This window comes from Zosterops lateralis (assembly GCF_965231275.1).
Source record: "Zosterops lateralis genome assembly, chromosome: 4".
In the NCBI taxonomy this organism is placed as follows: domain Eukaryota; kingdom Metazoa; phylum Chordata; class Aves; order Passeriformes; family Zosteropidae; genus Zosterops; species Zosterops lateralis.
The window spans coordinates 26047742-26063982 of NC_139765.1; the positions used below are offsets into that span (position 1 = coordinate 26047742).

General features: G+C 41.9%; 1 protein-coding gene across 1 annotated transcript in view; it reads left to right on the forward strand.

The window, feature by feature from the left end:
- The window catches only part of GRIN2B (glutamate ionotropic receptor NMDA type subunit 2B), a gene marked incomplete at both ends in the record, with an annotated part of 173376 nt that overhangs the window by 137326 nt on the left and 19809 nt on the right, over positions 1 to 16241 (forward strand). Inside the window, 5 exons of the mRNA XM_083859506.1 lie at positions 4990 to 5198; positions 5515 to 5686; positions 6360 to 6513; positions 8038 to 8163; positions 10993 to 11222. Coding sequence (XP_083715632.1) covers positions 4990 to 5198; positions 5515 to 5686; positions 6360 to 6513; positions 8038 to 8163; positions 10993 to 11222 — 891 coding nt within the window. The remainder of the gene's footprint in view (positions 1 to 4989; positions 5199 to 5514; positions 5687 to 6359; positions 6514 to 8037; positions 8164 to 10992; positions 11223 to 16241) is intronic.

Consider the following 16241-nt stretch of genomic DNA (forward strand, 5'->3'; position numbering starts at 1 on the left):
ACGCTGAGTAATGCCTACTTCCATTGGCGATGTCCTAGTTATAGCTGCTATTTCTATGGTGCTTCTAGAGTAGCCATTTTCAGGTCCTGCCCAGTTGTTCTGGTTTTCCCATGTCCTCATTCAGGATGTGTACCAATTCTACTGACAATAATCTTATTTCTCCTTGGACTTGCCCTGCTTCCCAAAGGGGTTAGGTATGCCTCTCCATCAGCTATATTACCAATAACGGTCCTATTTTCTGTCCCTTGTCCAACATCCTACCTTTACCTTTTCTATATTTGATCTTCCATTTTTCATGTATTTAAATCAGGTGTGAAACTTATGTAAGATTTTTCTAAATATTAAAGACAGGACATTTTCACATTTATACATTTCACATTTATACCGTTCATAGATACATGCTATATATGTTCCCTCATCTAGCTCAAGACACGTGTATGTGTCTCCTCAGTTCCACAGTATCTGTGAGCCTTGTGGCCTTTTCTGTGTTTATCTACTCAGTGTACCCCAGATGTAAAAACATGCCATTATCTCAGTTTTACACAATGTGGAGCCACAAGGGTGCAGATCACGTTACAGAGATTCTTGGTGGAATAGGGAATTTCTGCCTCCTAATTCATGCTCTCTGTTGTTGCTTTAGTGCTTCCCCACTGGAATGAATAAACTCCTCAGCTCCTGGGGAAAAAGAAATACAAGAACCAATAATAAGGGAGGAAACATAAAGCTTTTGGGAAAATGCAGAAAGCAGTTCAAGTCCTAAGTGAGTTTGGAATGGTCCATTTTTTTAATTCTGCAGAAGAAACTAAATCCCCTTTGTTCCTTTTGCATTTCTTCTGTAGCAGGGGGAGGGGTGGGGGGAGGGGGTGGGCAGGGAGAGCAGAAATTGAGATAAGATTGTAAATGAAAAGAGAGTGGTGCAAGGCATGGTGAAAATAGGAGCTTGAGTAAAACAATAACTATCAAGAGACTTTGTCTAGCTAGTTTTCTTCCAGCCTGTTGAAAAAAAAAAGCACCTGAAGGTTTAGGCTCTCTCCTGAACCTTCACCCCATATACCAGTGCAATGCTGCTGAGTTTCTTGCCTAAGAAACGTATCTGAACATTACTGGTTTAATTCAGAACTATATTCTCCTGCCTAGCCCTTGAAAATCAAATTACTAGGAGGTTTAAGTTTTCCATCTGTTGACACTAGTTATAGGTCTCTCCAGGTGCTCTTGTGTTTTGAAGTCCTGCCTTGCCATATTAGGAGGAACTCAGGAATTTGCTTCTGCCTTTGTTGGATGATGGATGATTCATGGGAGTAGCTTGTACTTGTCCATACCACCCATCTGGGTAAGGATTTTGTAGATGGTGAGACTGGATGCTGGTCATTTGAACAGGTGACTGCTTTTGCCAATGTAACTTATAAGATAGCCTCTGAATGAAACTATCAGCTCCTCTCTGTTAAAAATATCTTACTGACCTGATAACACTGAAAAGAGCACGTGTAGGAGAACAAGGAAATACACTCTCCTGGTATAAATTGCGGCAAGAAGATTTAGATTAAACATCAGGAGAAAAAACTCACTTTTTAATGGGAAGGATAGCTAAGCACTGAAGTAGATTGCTTGTGGAGACCATGGGCTCTCTGTTAATGTAAGGGCAGGTTAGGGAAACATCTGCCACAAATAGCTGCTACAAGCCTTAGCTTCCCTTGGGAGGCGAGAAAAGCCTCTGTTAAGAATTAGTTTCAAGGAACTAATGTGATGCACCTTTCATTAAAGACGTGCATTAACATACTGCAGAACTCTTATTCTGGCTGCATTATACCGTGGTTAAGGCAATTTGCCAGCTGGCTGGAAGACCTTCAGAAGGTTCCCACTTGTTTTCCCCTTGCAAAGGCAATCTCTCCTTTTGTCTGCATGGGATAACTTATATGCTTAGACAAACAAATAGCATATGTGATTAACTTTCTGTTCTACAATAATTCTCCCTTCTTTCTTTGCAAATGTGCTGGACTTCTACTTCAAATTTTGTTATCCAAAATGGGATCTTATATTTAAGGTAAATGTTAGCTACTCCCTTCCCTCAACACCTCCAAATTCATCCCCAAACCAAAGTGACTTTATTTTCTCGACAAGATCAGATAGAGCAAGGGGCAATTCTGCTTCTTAGGAGCTGTGTCCTGGCATAAGTAACGTTACATAGGGGTTGGAGAATATGATTAGAAAGGAGTTTTTATAGGGTAATAGCTTTACTTTTACTGATTCTGTGACCCTTCAGGGCTCCTAGTGTGAGCTTGGATGACTAGACTGATTGCAGAACACCCAACAGGTCTTGAAACTCCAGGGTGACCAATATGAAGGATGCCTGGGATAGTCTGTTTTTCCTCTTTTTGCTGAGGCATGCACTCATCAAAACCCAAATAATAATAGTTCATAGGCTGCTAATACAAAGTACTCTGAGACTTCAGAAATGCCTTGCTCTGCTCTGCACAGCTTGGTAGGTTATATTCTTGAGGCGTAGGCATCTTTACCTGGACAAATATGTGGCATTTAATTCTGATAACTTCTGTCCCTACAGTGAAATGCTCTTTCCCTCTCATGGCAGATTATCTAGCATACGGTACACATTTGTGTATTCTTTATCTTGCTTTGTCTCCATCCTCTGCAGATGTTGCTTATGCTTATCCTTCTCTAACTACATGGATATACATTTGACCTTTGTATGCATAAGCATGTAAAGAAGTCTGCCCTCTTTTATTTCACTATGGTTTTCCAACTTTTCTTATTCATATCTGTACATGTATGGAGTTATATGGCATGTCTGATTGTTCAGGTTAGCAATGAAATGTAACATTTGCCAATATTTTTGAGACAATCCATAGCTGATTTGGAGATTTAGGTCAGAACATTTACTTACATCCTGTTTTTCTTCCTGTTTTGACAATTTAGAATGATTTTATTGGGATAAAAAGGAATGGATGTGTACTGGTGTATTTGCAGGTGAGATGATTTAGTGCACAGAAGGCTGTGGCCATGCTGTCATTGTTACACTAATTTCATAATCTTTCTGGGTAGTACAACACTGTGAGATGTGTCTGGCACACAGCCTTATGAGCTCCCCTTTCTGTCCCAGAGAACTTCTGGGTAATTGTGGATTGGGTTTGCCTATCTGATCTAATTTATCACTCAGGGAGTTATATCATGGCTGTTACTGAGATATCTAAGTGCTACTGAGATTCTGTGAGATGTCTCTTTCATCAGACACTTATTTCTAGATAAGTTAATGTTACTGAGCTGAAAACTGGGCTGTTCTGTGGAACATCTTAATCACTGGTCCCTGCTGAGCCCCATGTGGCAGTTACTACTTTGGGGGATTTGAGCTCAGTTACTTGAGAGCTAAAGTAGCACTGCAGAAATCTCTGGCTCAGATGATGACAAATTGACCTGCTTGGTGCATGAGTGGGAAGTCCAGGACTGAGCAGACCCTGGATAAGCATGTGAGTCCATGCTCTTTATTCTCTTAGAAATTCACTTTCCACATCCAGGGTTAGAAGCATGAGTACAGACCATCTCCATGGGTGGAGGGAACATTAAGGGCAAGCTCATCTTGGCATTCTTTGCCTTTGGGAAGGCAAGCCCAGCTGCCCAGACAGTGTGCCCATCTTTTTACAACCCCCCCTACCTTGTGTTCACTGGAGTGTTGTGTTCACCCTGCACAGGGATGGAGGATGGATGTGGAAACTGCTGTCTCTGGGTGATTTCTTCTGCCTTTCTTTTCCCCCCACAAGCCCTCAGAGTGGCTTTTTTCTTTCACAGCCAGATTAAGAGGTTGTTTGTTTTGAAGGTGACAAGTTTTATGTGAATTCTGGATACACTCAAATGCCAAACCCCAGCTGGGCTTTGAATTTCACAGATTAACCACTGACACCCAATGAGCCTTTAACAAGTGTTTCTCCCTCCCATTCTTTCATTTAAATAAATAAATGACTGAAATTTGGGGGTGGTGGGAGGGGTGTTGGACTGGAGTGGAATGAAGCTTTTCTGTTTACCCACCAAGAAGGTACACCGCTAAGAGCAGTCATGGAAGCTTCCCACACACCCACACTGCCTCTGCCATCAAGTCAGCATGTCTCAGTCCTGGTCTGGAGGACTTGCTTTGAGGATCATGCAGGAAAGCTTCTTCTAAAGCCCAGTTAGCTTCTTCACCCTCTCAGCTTTGGTTGCCAGCCAAGGTGCTACTGTCAACTGTGATGGTGGGAGGGGGAATTGAGAACAAAGGTGAGTCTTTGATAGTTAAAAGCACAGTTGATGTTCAAGTTTTCTCTTTTCCTAGATTTTTTTTTTTCCCAAGAAATGGTCTGCCTGGGCAGTGGGTGAGCTTTTAAATATGTTGTCTCTTTAAGGACTGCAGTAGCTTCTAAACAGCTTTCATTCTTAGCAGTAGATATAAGATAATTGAGTCCCAGTCCCTTTTTTGACTACTGAAGATATAATCTCTCTTCACTTAGGAAATGGAAAATGAAGTGCTCTAAAATTGCAATAGAAATTTGTGGAAGTTATGAGAACTAGGGAAAAATAGCAAGATTTAAAAAACATCATAGATACTCTTTGGTATTAATTTTCATGCATCAGAAATGTAAAACAATTCATTGTTTCCAGCTAAAGGTATGTAACCAAGTTGTTGTGTTTCTGTTGTTTAGCTGAAAAAGTTGAAGGACATAAGGCTGTTTGACCATAGTTACAGTATTCCTGTGGTTATCTACTCACTCTCCCAGAAGGTGAGACCATCGCAGAGATGAGACAGCTCAGAGATCTTTCTTGTTCTGCACTTCCCCCTTGTTTGAATCCACTTACTCAGAGCTTTCTCCTGAGAAATGTCCCCATCTTACATGAGTCATGAGTTTGGCTACTCCGGAATGGTCCTCTAACCCAGTCCTGCTGTGTTTATGGTTGGTGCAAAGGGATGGGGCAATTAAAGTCTGTCTTCTGTGGTTTGTGTTTCTACAGGTGGGGAAATGGAAGGAAAAAAAGTTGCAGATGAAGTATTATGTGTGGCCACGCTTTGAGCTATATCCTGACTCTGAGGAACGTGAGGACGATCACTTGAGTATCGTGACTTTGGAAGAGGCACCATTTGTCATTGTGGAGAACGTGGACCCCCTAAGTGGCACCTGCATGAGGAACACGGTCCCTTGCCAAAAACGCATCGTGACTGAGTATGCACTCCTGTATTTTTCTGCTCATCTTGGGCTCTTTGTTCTCAGCAGAATGCAAAGTGTCTGTTGGGCCAGCACCATCAGAATCCATAATCCTTTTTAGAAATTCACCTCCATTTGCCCAGCCTGTCCCATGTCCATTCGTGATAGGCCCCTTTAGGCAAATCTTTGTAGAGTATCTCTTCACCCTCCAGCACAGATAGCACAATATAAATTGTCCACATTATATAGTGGGAGGGGGAATGCAGCTGACAACAGAGGGGAATTACAGGAGTTTCTCCCAGTCTTTTAACCCATTATTATTGTGATGGTTCAGGAACAAAACTGATGAGGAGCCAGATTACATGAAGAAATGCTGCAAGGGGTTCTGCATAGACATCCTCAAGAAAATCTCAAAGTCTGTCAAGTTCACCTATGACCTCTACTTGGTGACTAATGGCAAGCATGGAAAAAAGATCAATGGGACGTGGAATGGAATGATTGGAGAGGTCAGCAGCAAAGGGAGGGCATGGTGGGCTTCAACCCTGGGCTGGGTGATGTGGGTCAGGTCTAACATCCCATCATTATTGGGTCCACTGCTGAGGCAGGGATAGAGGTGACTCTAGAAATGACTGGCCTGCATTCTTTCTTGGCACTGAGTGCATCAATCTGGTCTGACACTCCAACCATGACAACCTTTCTTGTCTGACCATTAATTATTATTCAGTATGGTCTCACAGATTTGACCTACATAGTCTTAGAAAGAGACTGATATCCATTCACCAGGGTTGCTACAACCTAGATTGTGCTTAGGTTGTATATAAAGTGAAAAAAGAATAAGACTTTGCAGTGTTAGAGGGAGGATAAAGCAAGGACAGAAAAATGAGATAAGACGTCTTCTCTGTGGATGATGTGTTTATCCTAAGACCTCTGTGGATTTTTTTTTTTTTTTTTTTTGTACACATACCAGCTTTGAGGGGAAGATTAATGTCTATAGGTTTTCTGGAAGAAGAAGGTGTCCTGATGAAAGATTAGAAAGGAGAGATGTTACAAACAATATAGGGAATGGGATTACAGGAATAAAAGGATTATGTTGAAAGGCAGGAAGATGAGAAGCAGCTTGACTGTGGTGCTTGAGGGCTGCCTCATGTCTGTGTGTGATCTCTTTTTTCCTTCCTCCAGGTTGTCACCAAACGGGCCTATATGGCTGTGGGATCCCTCACCATTAATGAGGAACGTTCAGAAGTGGTGGATTTCTCTGTACCCTTCATTGAGACGGGAATCAGTGTCATGGTGTCACGTAGCAATGGAACTGTCTCACCTTCTGCCTTCTTAGGTATTGTTTCAATCTAAAATTAAAACTTCACCCAGTGGTCATAAAAAAAACTAGGTGAAGGTTGCTTGTGATTCTTAGCCTGAAAGCTCTTTTTTGGGTGTACCTGTGGGAGAGGTGTGTAAAAATATACTGTTATGTTTTAGAACTGAATCCCAGACAAGCAAAATCCAGGCAAATGCAAGTGCAAATAGGCACTGCCTATGAGTTCCAAGCCAAGGCATTTTCCAGCAATTGTATGTCTAATCCTAGTAAAATTGGGCTCACTTAGAGTTGTCACATACACCACAGCATGTGGTTTCCCAGTGACTCAACTAATAGTATGTTCAAGGAGTGTAGACCAGAAGAAAATTGATTCAAACCTTATAGCTGGGATACCGTAACACTTGGTGATAGCAATTGGCAATAAATAGTTGCACATTGAGAGACATTATTTATAAAGACATTGTTAACTTGACCCTCCCTTGACACCTTGTATAAATTAGAGAACTAATAGACCTTTCCAAGAACAGTTGGGCTGTCAGTTCTCTGCTGACACTGTGTCTTACAAGAAAGGCATTTATAATGTCCTCCAGTGATGGAGGGCGATCAGAGGATATGGAAATGATACTGCGTTGCCCTGAGACATTCATGTCTTCCTAGTATCTACTATTTAGCTTTATAAAATGCTTTATAATGCCACAAACACAGTATATGAGTTATATAATTACTGTCTGCTCTCTGCCAGAGTCCTGTGAATGAAAACATTCACAAACAGAAATACTTTTATATAAATAATGAGATTTTCCTAGACCTTTTTAAATATGATGTTCATGACTACTAACTCTTCAGGATTCTTTTCCCTTAGCAAGTCCACCAATATTGCTGGAGTATGTAAAAGCAATGTTAAAGTTATCTCCAAAATTTTAAACTGCAATTTAACTAAGTTGCAATATTGGCTATACTCTGGAGCAAAATTTTTTGTTTCTTTGATCTGGTTCAGGCTGGGAGAAGGAGAAAACCTGGCAGAGATCAAATACTTGCAGAACATGAACACCAGCATTTCTAGAATGAGCTAGTGTTCCCATTGCTAGAGGGATGGAACACTAAAAAATCTACTGTCATTATGGCCGAATCTTGAAATTTGGAGATGCCTTTTGGCTCAATAGCATCTTGAAAGTTGGATGCTTGTCTGACACTCTGCCAGTTCTGCCTGATTTTCCCCACTCTCTCCAGATGGTGTTGGAGGACTTCCTGGGAACAATCTTTTATCAATGCATTTTATTTTATCAATGCATGCCACAATGACTGTATGTGGTTCCAGATGAAGCCATGTGTCACAAATATAACAGTACAACGGAATGCAGTCATTACAGAGACAGAAACTGCAGTTTTCCCAGTTCAAGAAGTTTTTCAGAATCAGGCTGAAGACTCTGTTTTAACTTCCGCTTTTCCCCAACCCAGTTTGCCCCACACTGGGCTTCTCTGGAGAGCAAAGGAGGTGAGGTGTTATCAGGTCTTTCACCATGGTTTTCTTTTTCTCTCCAGAGCCTTTTAGTGCTGATGTATGGGTCATGATGTTTGTGATGCTGCTTATCATCTCTGCGGTGGCTGTCTTCGTCTTTGAGTACTTCAGCCCTGTGGGCTATAATCGGTGCCTTGCTGATGGCAGAGGTAAGGGAAGCTGTTTCTTGCTATGATCCCCTCTGGTTTCCAGTCTCTGTTTGTTTGTTAGGATGTTCCTTTGCCTTGAACAGGATATGGATATATCCCACTCTGAACTCTGCATTCGGACTAAAGAGGACAGGGATGGAGGCAGAAAAAAGGCTCTGAAGAGAGCAGATGTGTATAATGGATAATTTGCTTGGCATGAGAGATGGAGCTGTGTTGCCTTTCATGTCTAAAGCACATACCAGCTTCAACTTGTTTCTCATTGAAGGAAAGTGGGCCCTGGTAGCCAGTGCTGACTGGGCCTACAATGCTTCACTCTGAGACAATCACAGGGCTCTGCACTGTCAATCCATCCTTTAATGATACATCTCCCTGGAGAGCAAGCTACTCTGCTGGGCTCCTGGCATAGTGCTATGTCTTCCAGAATCCACATCTGTCACCTGGTTGGGTCCTTCCCCTGCTTGCCTTTCTGGTTTTCTAAGACCAACTAAGAGAATAGGAAACTCATTTTCTTGGGAGTGGTAAAGAATTATTTTTCAAGGGCAGCAGGAAAGTTTGGAACAAGCAAGTGATCCATCTCTGTGGTTCTGATCTTCAGAAGGCAGCCAGATTAATTAAAGACTGTCTGTCCTTCCTAAGATACAGCCTTTTTTCTCTTATTGACATGAAAAAAATTAGCAAGTTGTGTCTTCTGTCATCTGCACATCTTCACCCCCTGGTCAATCAGCCCTACAAACCTTTCTGGATTTATTGGTTCATACAGAATAGTGGGAGAGAGAGAGACAATGCATTCATTTACTCCCAAGTCTAGTGCTTTGGGTGAATTTATGCTGCCAAATTAGAGAAGAGTGAAAATAAAAAGTGTTTATGAGAATGCAGGCAGAACCACATACATGGTGAAGAACTTGTCTCTTAACATGGAGCTGTGGAGGGCCTTTATGGCACCTGATTACAGCCCCATGGATCTGTGGGCGCAGGTACTGAGAAACCTGAGTCTCTTAGGAGGTATTAATACAGATGTAGAACTGGAAGCAGTTTTTAGTACAGGCATGCAATTGTTAAGCTAGCCAAACTGAAGCTACAAGTATCAATATTTCTGAGTAATTATAAAGAGTGTGGCATGATCAGACAGATATTATCCCTGAGAGATTAAATATGAAGATACAGAAATCTACTGCAGAGACTGCAAGGCTGATTTTGGTAATGAGAACCCTGGCAGAACTTTGGCTGCATTTGAACTATGACTGTATGTCCCTGACAGTATGCCTCAAACACCTGCATTTTCTCTTTACGGACATCAAGTCTTTTGGATTGGAATCTCTCATTACAATCTTGGTTTGTGTCTGACAGAGTAATTGTGGTAGCACGTGGGGTGATCAGTGGAGAGAGGAAGGCTTTTAGAAGGGAACTTCTCAAGATTTCCTTCCACCTTACAGTTCCCACTGATGTTTTTCAGGCCTTTCACCTGTATATCTTAGGGCACCTTAGGTAGAGAGGGATATAAAAATACCACTCCAACATGTAAAAAGAGAAAGACTGCCAAACTGTGTTTGTCTTAGGAACTTTATCTCCCTGGAATTTAAAGGCACCAGTTTTTCCAGGTGATGATTCTGCTCTGAACTTTATGTGCAGTTCCCTGGGCAAAAAATGTGCCCTTTTCATTGTTCAGTTGTATTTAAGGTAACACGGTTAGTGTTTTCAGATGATCTATGCTATTCGCTGTTCAGAGGTTTGGAGAGACATGTCAAAACTTACTTCCCTTTTGCTGTTTTGCTGGAGTGAATCTTAACCACAGGCAGGAAGTCTAGGATACAATCAGCCTGCCTGAGGAGATAAAGCATGGGATGCTGATCAGGTTGGCACCATTGGAGAAAGACAAGACGCTTGAACTGTTCCACTGAGAAGATCCTTCTAAGAGGAACTTCTCAGTATCTGAAGAGTGATCACATCTGCATTCTCCCTCTCAGCTCTTCTTGTTCTCAAGTTGAGGAAATTCTGGGTTAGATTCCCATTAATGGAACCCAGCATGTGCTAAGGATACAAGATTGCTGGGACACAGGTGCCATTTCACATGTTTTCAGATCTAGTGCTTCATTAGCACACATGGCTTCTGGGGTATGAGTGAGCTTCTACATTGTAAAGTGAATAAGGGGAAAATACGAGCTTTTAAAACACTGTCTGCTCCTGGGCTATCTAGGGCAGACCTGCAGATTTTAAGTTGAAACAAGTATATGTCACTGTCATGTATCTTAAACACAAAATATGGGGGAAAGGAGCTGTGTTTTTCTCTGGTTCATGGATCTTCAACAGACTGAGTAATGAAAAACTCATGCAGAAGTATTTGTACAGCCCTGTTATTTCAGATGGTGCTCTTCCTTGTACCTTTACAAGTACAGTGAGAGCCATATTTTACACAGGTGTATGCTGGGAGTTTGAAGACATCACTCTTGAACAGCTGGAAATGAGGATAGAATGTTTCTGAGCAAATTTTATTTCTGGGGGCAACACTTCAACCAAAATTAAATGTTTGGGCTTCTAGATACTTAATCAAATGAACACAAATGCCCTTGTATAAGGTTTCAGTGGAAATCACTGAGACAGAAAAATATGGAAATCTAAGGACTAATCTAATTTTTAAAAAATAATTTTTTAGGTTGTACTTTGCTGAGATATGGTAGCATGAACTTAGGGGAGTGCAGCTGCAGATACTCATCTCACAGGTGGGAATAGATTCTGCTCTTATCTCTGAAATCAAGATGTGTATGTGACTGGAAATGCAGACCACTTACTCTCAGATGCTCACTGTGGGATCATGTTTTTTAATCACTCTAGAACCAGGAGGTCCCTCTTTCACCATTGGCAAAGCTATCTGGCTGCTGTGGGGGCTGGTGTTCAACAACTCTGTGCCAGTACAGAATCCCAAGGGTACCACTAGCAAGATCATGGTGTCAGTGTGGGCCTTCTTCGCTGTCATCTTTCTGGCCAGCTACACTGCCAACCTGGCTGCCTTCATGATCCAAGAGGAATATGTGGACCAGGTGTCTGGCTTGAGCGACAAAAAGGTAATGTATCCAGCCAAACCCTCAAAGCAGCCTTTTTCACAGAAAAGGCTGCTCTGCCCTCTCTTCTTTCCTTTCACAAGGAAAGTGGGCAGGTGTTTTCAGTCACATCATAGCTGTAGACCCTAGTTTAAATAGCACAACTGTTCTTCATTGTATTCAGTTGCATTTTTACATGTGTTAAGCACTTCAGGAATTAATTATAAACAGAACTGAACTGTGCTTGCTTGCACAATGCCAAACCACATTTTCACTGTCAGCAAGAAACAAATTAATGGACGTTTGGAGATGATGTGTATAATGTCTGTAACCTGTTTTCTCAGGATTAAATAATTTGTCTTGGGGAGGAATGCCAGCCATTAGGCTAGCAAATATGATCTGTTAATTTATTCTGAAAACAAGTTCTGTCCATGGGAGTAAATCACTGTGCCTTTGATGATTTATACTGCTTGCATTTGAAGTTATACTGTTTTTTCAAGGTGTTTGGAGGCTTACCACAAGAAATAATTTTTTGTTCAGACTGCATTTCAATGCCTTGTTTACCTGTGCAGCATTTTGTCCATGCAGAGCATTCGCTTTTGCTGGATTCTGAACACTTGAGGATTTTGAGAAGATTGATGATACATGCAGGGTAGCACTGTCTGGCTCATGAAGATGTAATGCTTTGCACTGCTTCTGTGATGGGGCTACTCACAAGGAATTGAGTATTGTGAGGCTCAATTGCCCATGCTGAGCTTGTTACTCAGTCACTGCTGAGGGGGTGCTTAAGGGGTCATGCCATAGCAGGGCAGCCAAATAGCAATGGGTTGCACACATTGCCATTGTGGATAGCAGCAAGAGGAGGACTGCAAGTGTCAGTTGCGGCTGCTGGGTTGGTTATTGTTACTGACTGTTATGTCTTTCATGACAGTTTAGAAATAATTCGTGGCCAGGCCTCCTGTGTATACAGCATCCTGTTCATCAGGCTGGAAATTCTGTGATGGATTAATCATAGGAGTTTTGCTTACTCATTTTGTTGTTTGGTTTTTGTTTTTTTTTTCTTTTTCCTGGAATGAAACATGGCACAGAATAATACAATCCATGCAGAAGTGCTCCTGTTGTTTTAATTTTGACCTCAATTTGTTTCACAGTGTCTCCTTATTTACAATGTGCTGTGTTGAGGATGGGATGGAGGGGAGGATGGTTTTCTGTCAGGTGGAGATTATTGCAGCAACTCCTTAGAAGCTGTGAGCTCCTTAGACTGAAAGATACTGTTTAAAACCAGCCAGTCCTATCAGAGGTGACATTAGTTTGTCATCATTAGGTTTTCAACTGTCTGAGCTAAATGGGATAGTTGGTTCCTGTGATGTATTGTTTCAGGCTCTGCCTAGGCTCGTGGAGAGACCATGCCTTCATTCTCATTTCAAGATATTCTTCATATCTGCAGAGATATGTGTATGAAATATCATTTGAAAGCAGTGACTCCTGGAACTTTACAAATTTCTGGGCCTGTTTTAGTTGATTTCACTACAGGGCCACCTGTGTATATTGATGCCATTTTCTTCTACTTTTCTCTGCCAACATACCTGTATTTACTTTTGCTATGCTGAAATATATGTGCTTTTTTTCTTGGGGAAGAGAAAGACCATTGTATTGTGGTATGCCTCAAATGTAGCTGCTAGTGCAAGCACAATATTTGGGTAAGATTACAATCTACCAGAGCATCTGGAATCAAATGAAAATTGGCTTGTGAAACTGAAGGCCAACATCTTTGCCTTTGGGCAATAAAGGCAGGTGGGACTAACTCCATCCAAAATAAGCGAGTAAATGAGCTTGATTTACTGGGCTCATGGATTTTACTCTCTGAATATGCAAAGGGCCCTGTAGGATTTGAGAGCAGTCATCCAGACATTTGTCACACTGCTTCAAGATCCCCTGGTTTGGGGTTTTCTGAATCTCATCTTTTCCCTTTTCCAAAGCCTGCACAGTGCTTGCCACTCACCCTGTCAATGCACTGCTTGGCCAGGATAAAGGGCACAACCACATCCATGGCCCATGGGAGGTGCGCTGTGTTCTACCTCATTTCTCTTGCCTGTTTAGAGCCAGTTCCGACTTTCAAAAGAAGCAGTCACTGTTCAAAGACAGGTGGGAAAGACTTTGCCAAGAGGTAAGTCTGTCGCTTCCAATCTCTTTTATCTCCAGTGTATGATCTGGTGTCCACAGCAAAAGTCAGGCAGATTAGTCTCCTGGCCTTCTCCATCAGCTGGTAAGGGCACCTGTGTCCAGCACAAGGACTCAGCTGAGGATGTAATCCAAGCCAATGGGCAAAGTGACAGTAATGAAAGGATATTGTTCCTACTTGCCTAGACCCAGATCTGCTTGCAAATGTTGCTCTAGTTCGACTGTACCTGGGAAAGGTGTCCCACTGACACTATAGAGTAGCCAAAATGCCAGATGCATTCACAAAATCTATTACTATGCCTGGCTGGGGTGCGCTTGTCAAGGTCAGGCTGGCTACACTCTTCAACAGCTACCCTGAGGGTCTGTCCTCAGACCCTCTTTCTTAGGTCTTGCCTGGGAAGAACCACTCCAAGAGGGGCCTACAGCTGCTGGCATGCCACTTCCCTAGAAAAGCAGACTGAAATGCTCCAGAAGTCTCAGGACTTGGATGATGTCTTGGCTGTGCCCCAGCATTTACTTCCTAATGGCATGAAAGACAATAACTAATGTCATGCTCCCACTGTGCTTCTGTGGATGCTTGAGCACATCTGTGTGAGCTGGGCTGGAGTGGATGCCTCTGTCCCAGGGCACCAGGTTGAGTGAGGGTGTCTGGAGGTCCCCTGTATAAACTTAGGGACCTCTTCCACTCTTTCTCTCTGTCCCAGGTGATGCCCACCTTGCTAATGCCACCCTTTGAGCATAGCTGGCTCAAAACAGATGCCAGAGCTGATGCAGGAGCCCACCTCGTGATGGCTGTTAGTTCCCCCATATTAGCCTTGTAAATCATATATCAAGGTTAATGTATGACCTGGTAAATCATACATCAAGCTTTAGCTCTCAACTCTGGGAAAGCCATGGGCAGTTCGAGGGAGGAGAAATCTGCTCCTGCCTGAGAGCAGTACTGACCTCGTGAGTTCTGCAGGAAAAGTCCTGTTCTTTACAGCATCTCCTTTCCAGCTCCCCGTGCTTGTGGCATGCTGAACCACTTTTCTCCTGTGCAGGTGCCGAAGCAGCACCTTCTGCCTCCACTGGTCCACCTTGTGCAGCAGAGGGGCTGGAGGTGATCCTAGCAGAGGTAGTGCCACACTGGCCATGTCAGCTCCCAGCAAGCCCAGCTGGAGCATCTTTGCACGTGCTGCTAGGCTGCATCCATCCAGGATGCATGTGGAGGCTGCTGCTGCCCTGACTCCTGTGAAAGCCCCAGTGGTAAGAGGGCCTGTTGCAGAATACTGCAGTCAACTCCTGGGTCTGGATTTCATCTGAGTGTAATCAGGAGATATAATCCAATTTCCATTAGTGGGAGAGCTTCAGACACATTAGAGAAACAAGCGCCTGCGGTATTTCAGTCTAACGAAGGCCATAAATACAGGAAAGATTATATAAAATGAACTAGTGTGTGAAGTAATCTAATAGCTATACATAATTTCCATTCATATACAGTAGTAATAGAATAAAAGCAAGTGTGGACATCCAGCAGTGCATTTAAATCAAATGATTTAGAATGCAGTAGGTTAATAATAATAAAAAATAGTATCCTTTCCTATAAATTAGTTGGAAATGCCAAAGAAGCTAATAAAATATCAAAATGGTAATTTTTTTTAATTGACATGAAAAGGAGAGAAATGGATTTCTTCATGCCTTCAAATTAATACAGATTAATGAAATTTCACACATATTTGACTTATTCACTTTTTAAGACGTTAATGAAATGTTGAGACAAATGCAGCATAGGTCAGTTATTTTTTCAATAGACATGAGTTTGTTTCTTTTTTTAAAAGATGGGGTTTGAAGTTAAAACTGGCCAGTATTTTTACTGAAAAAAAAAAGAGAGTATAAGAAGGCAGAAGGAATTCTTGATATTTTCCAAAAATAGCTCATTTTAGTATACTTTATATAAAATACTTTGGTATTTCTGACATGTATTTTGACATGTCATTTTTTAAAGGCACTACTCATAAAATTGACCTACATTTAAGGGTGAAAAAAGGTGGAAAAAAGATTTTCTTTTTCGGTAACAAAGGGAGAAGACAGGCAGAGATAATTGGAAGACAAAACAACATAGGTAGATCTGAGGTGAATGGAACATTTCAGGTTGATAGAAAACAAAAGCCTCCCTGAAAAACCTGCAGAAATAAAAGGGTCTGCTCTTTTCTGGCAGTAATAGATGCTTGGCTGTGAAACTGAAAAATGAATTATTTGCCACATTGTACTTTGCAGCACATTAAATCAGAATTATACAGGGATCTCAGATATTGTGGAACGCAGATATACTTTAGCGTATGCTTTACTTTGTGCTCATGAGTGGTGACATTAGTCAATGGGCTATTATTCACATGACTGAAGTTAAATGCTTCCCTGAGCTTGCAGCTTTTGTGCAACAAATGCCTGTTCTGCAGAAGTCCAGGGATAATGCAGAGTGGATATCTTCAGCTGGACATTTTTCAAGAGGACTAAAAGTGAGGGTCAGTCTTGTGCCTTGTGAGATCTATAAGGGGAAGATTGTCTAACTGAATTGCTTGGAGGCAATACAAATCTTCCACAGGACTAAACATTTGGTGTTAAATGACATTTCTGGTACTTCCACACATTTCAGCAGGATACAAAGGAAGTTTTATGTGGTGGTGTCCAATGGCAGAAAGTAAACAATCTTTCAACAGCAGTATGATTTTTATGGTCGGGACACCTTTGTGGAGATATGAGTTAGGCAGACAGAAGAAGAACTATGCCACTTCCAATCCTGTCCTCTTGTGATAAATCACAACCTTTTCCAAAATGTGTAAATCTGATGCACCTTACTTAGCAAAAAACTCCCCAGATAAAGAG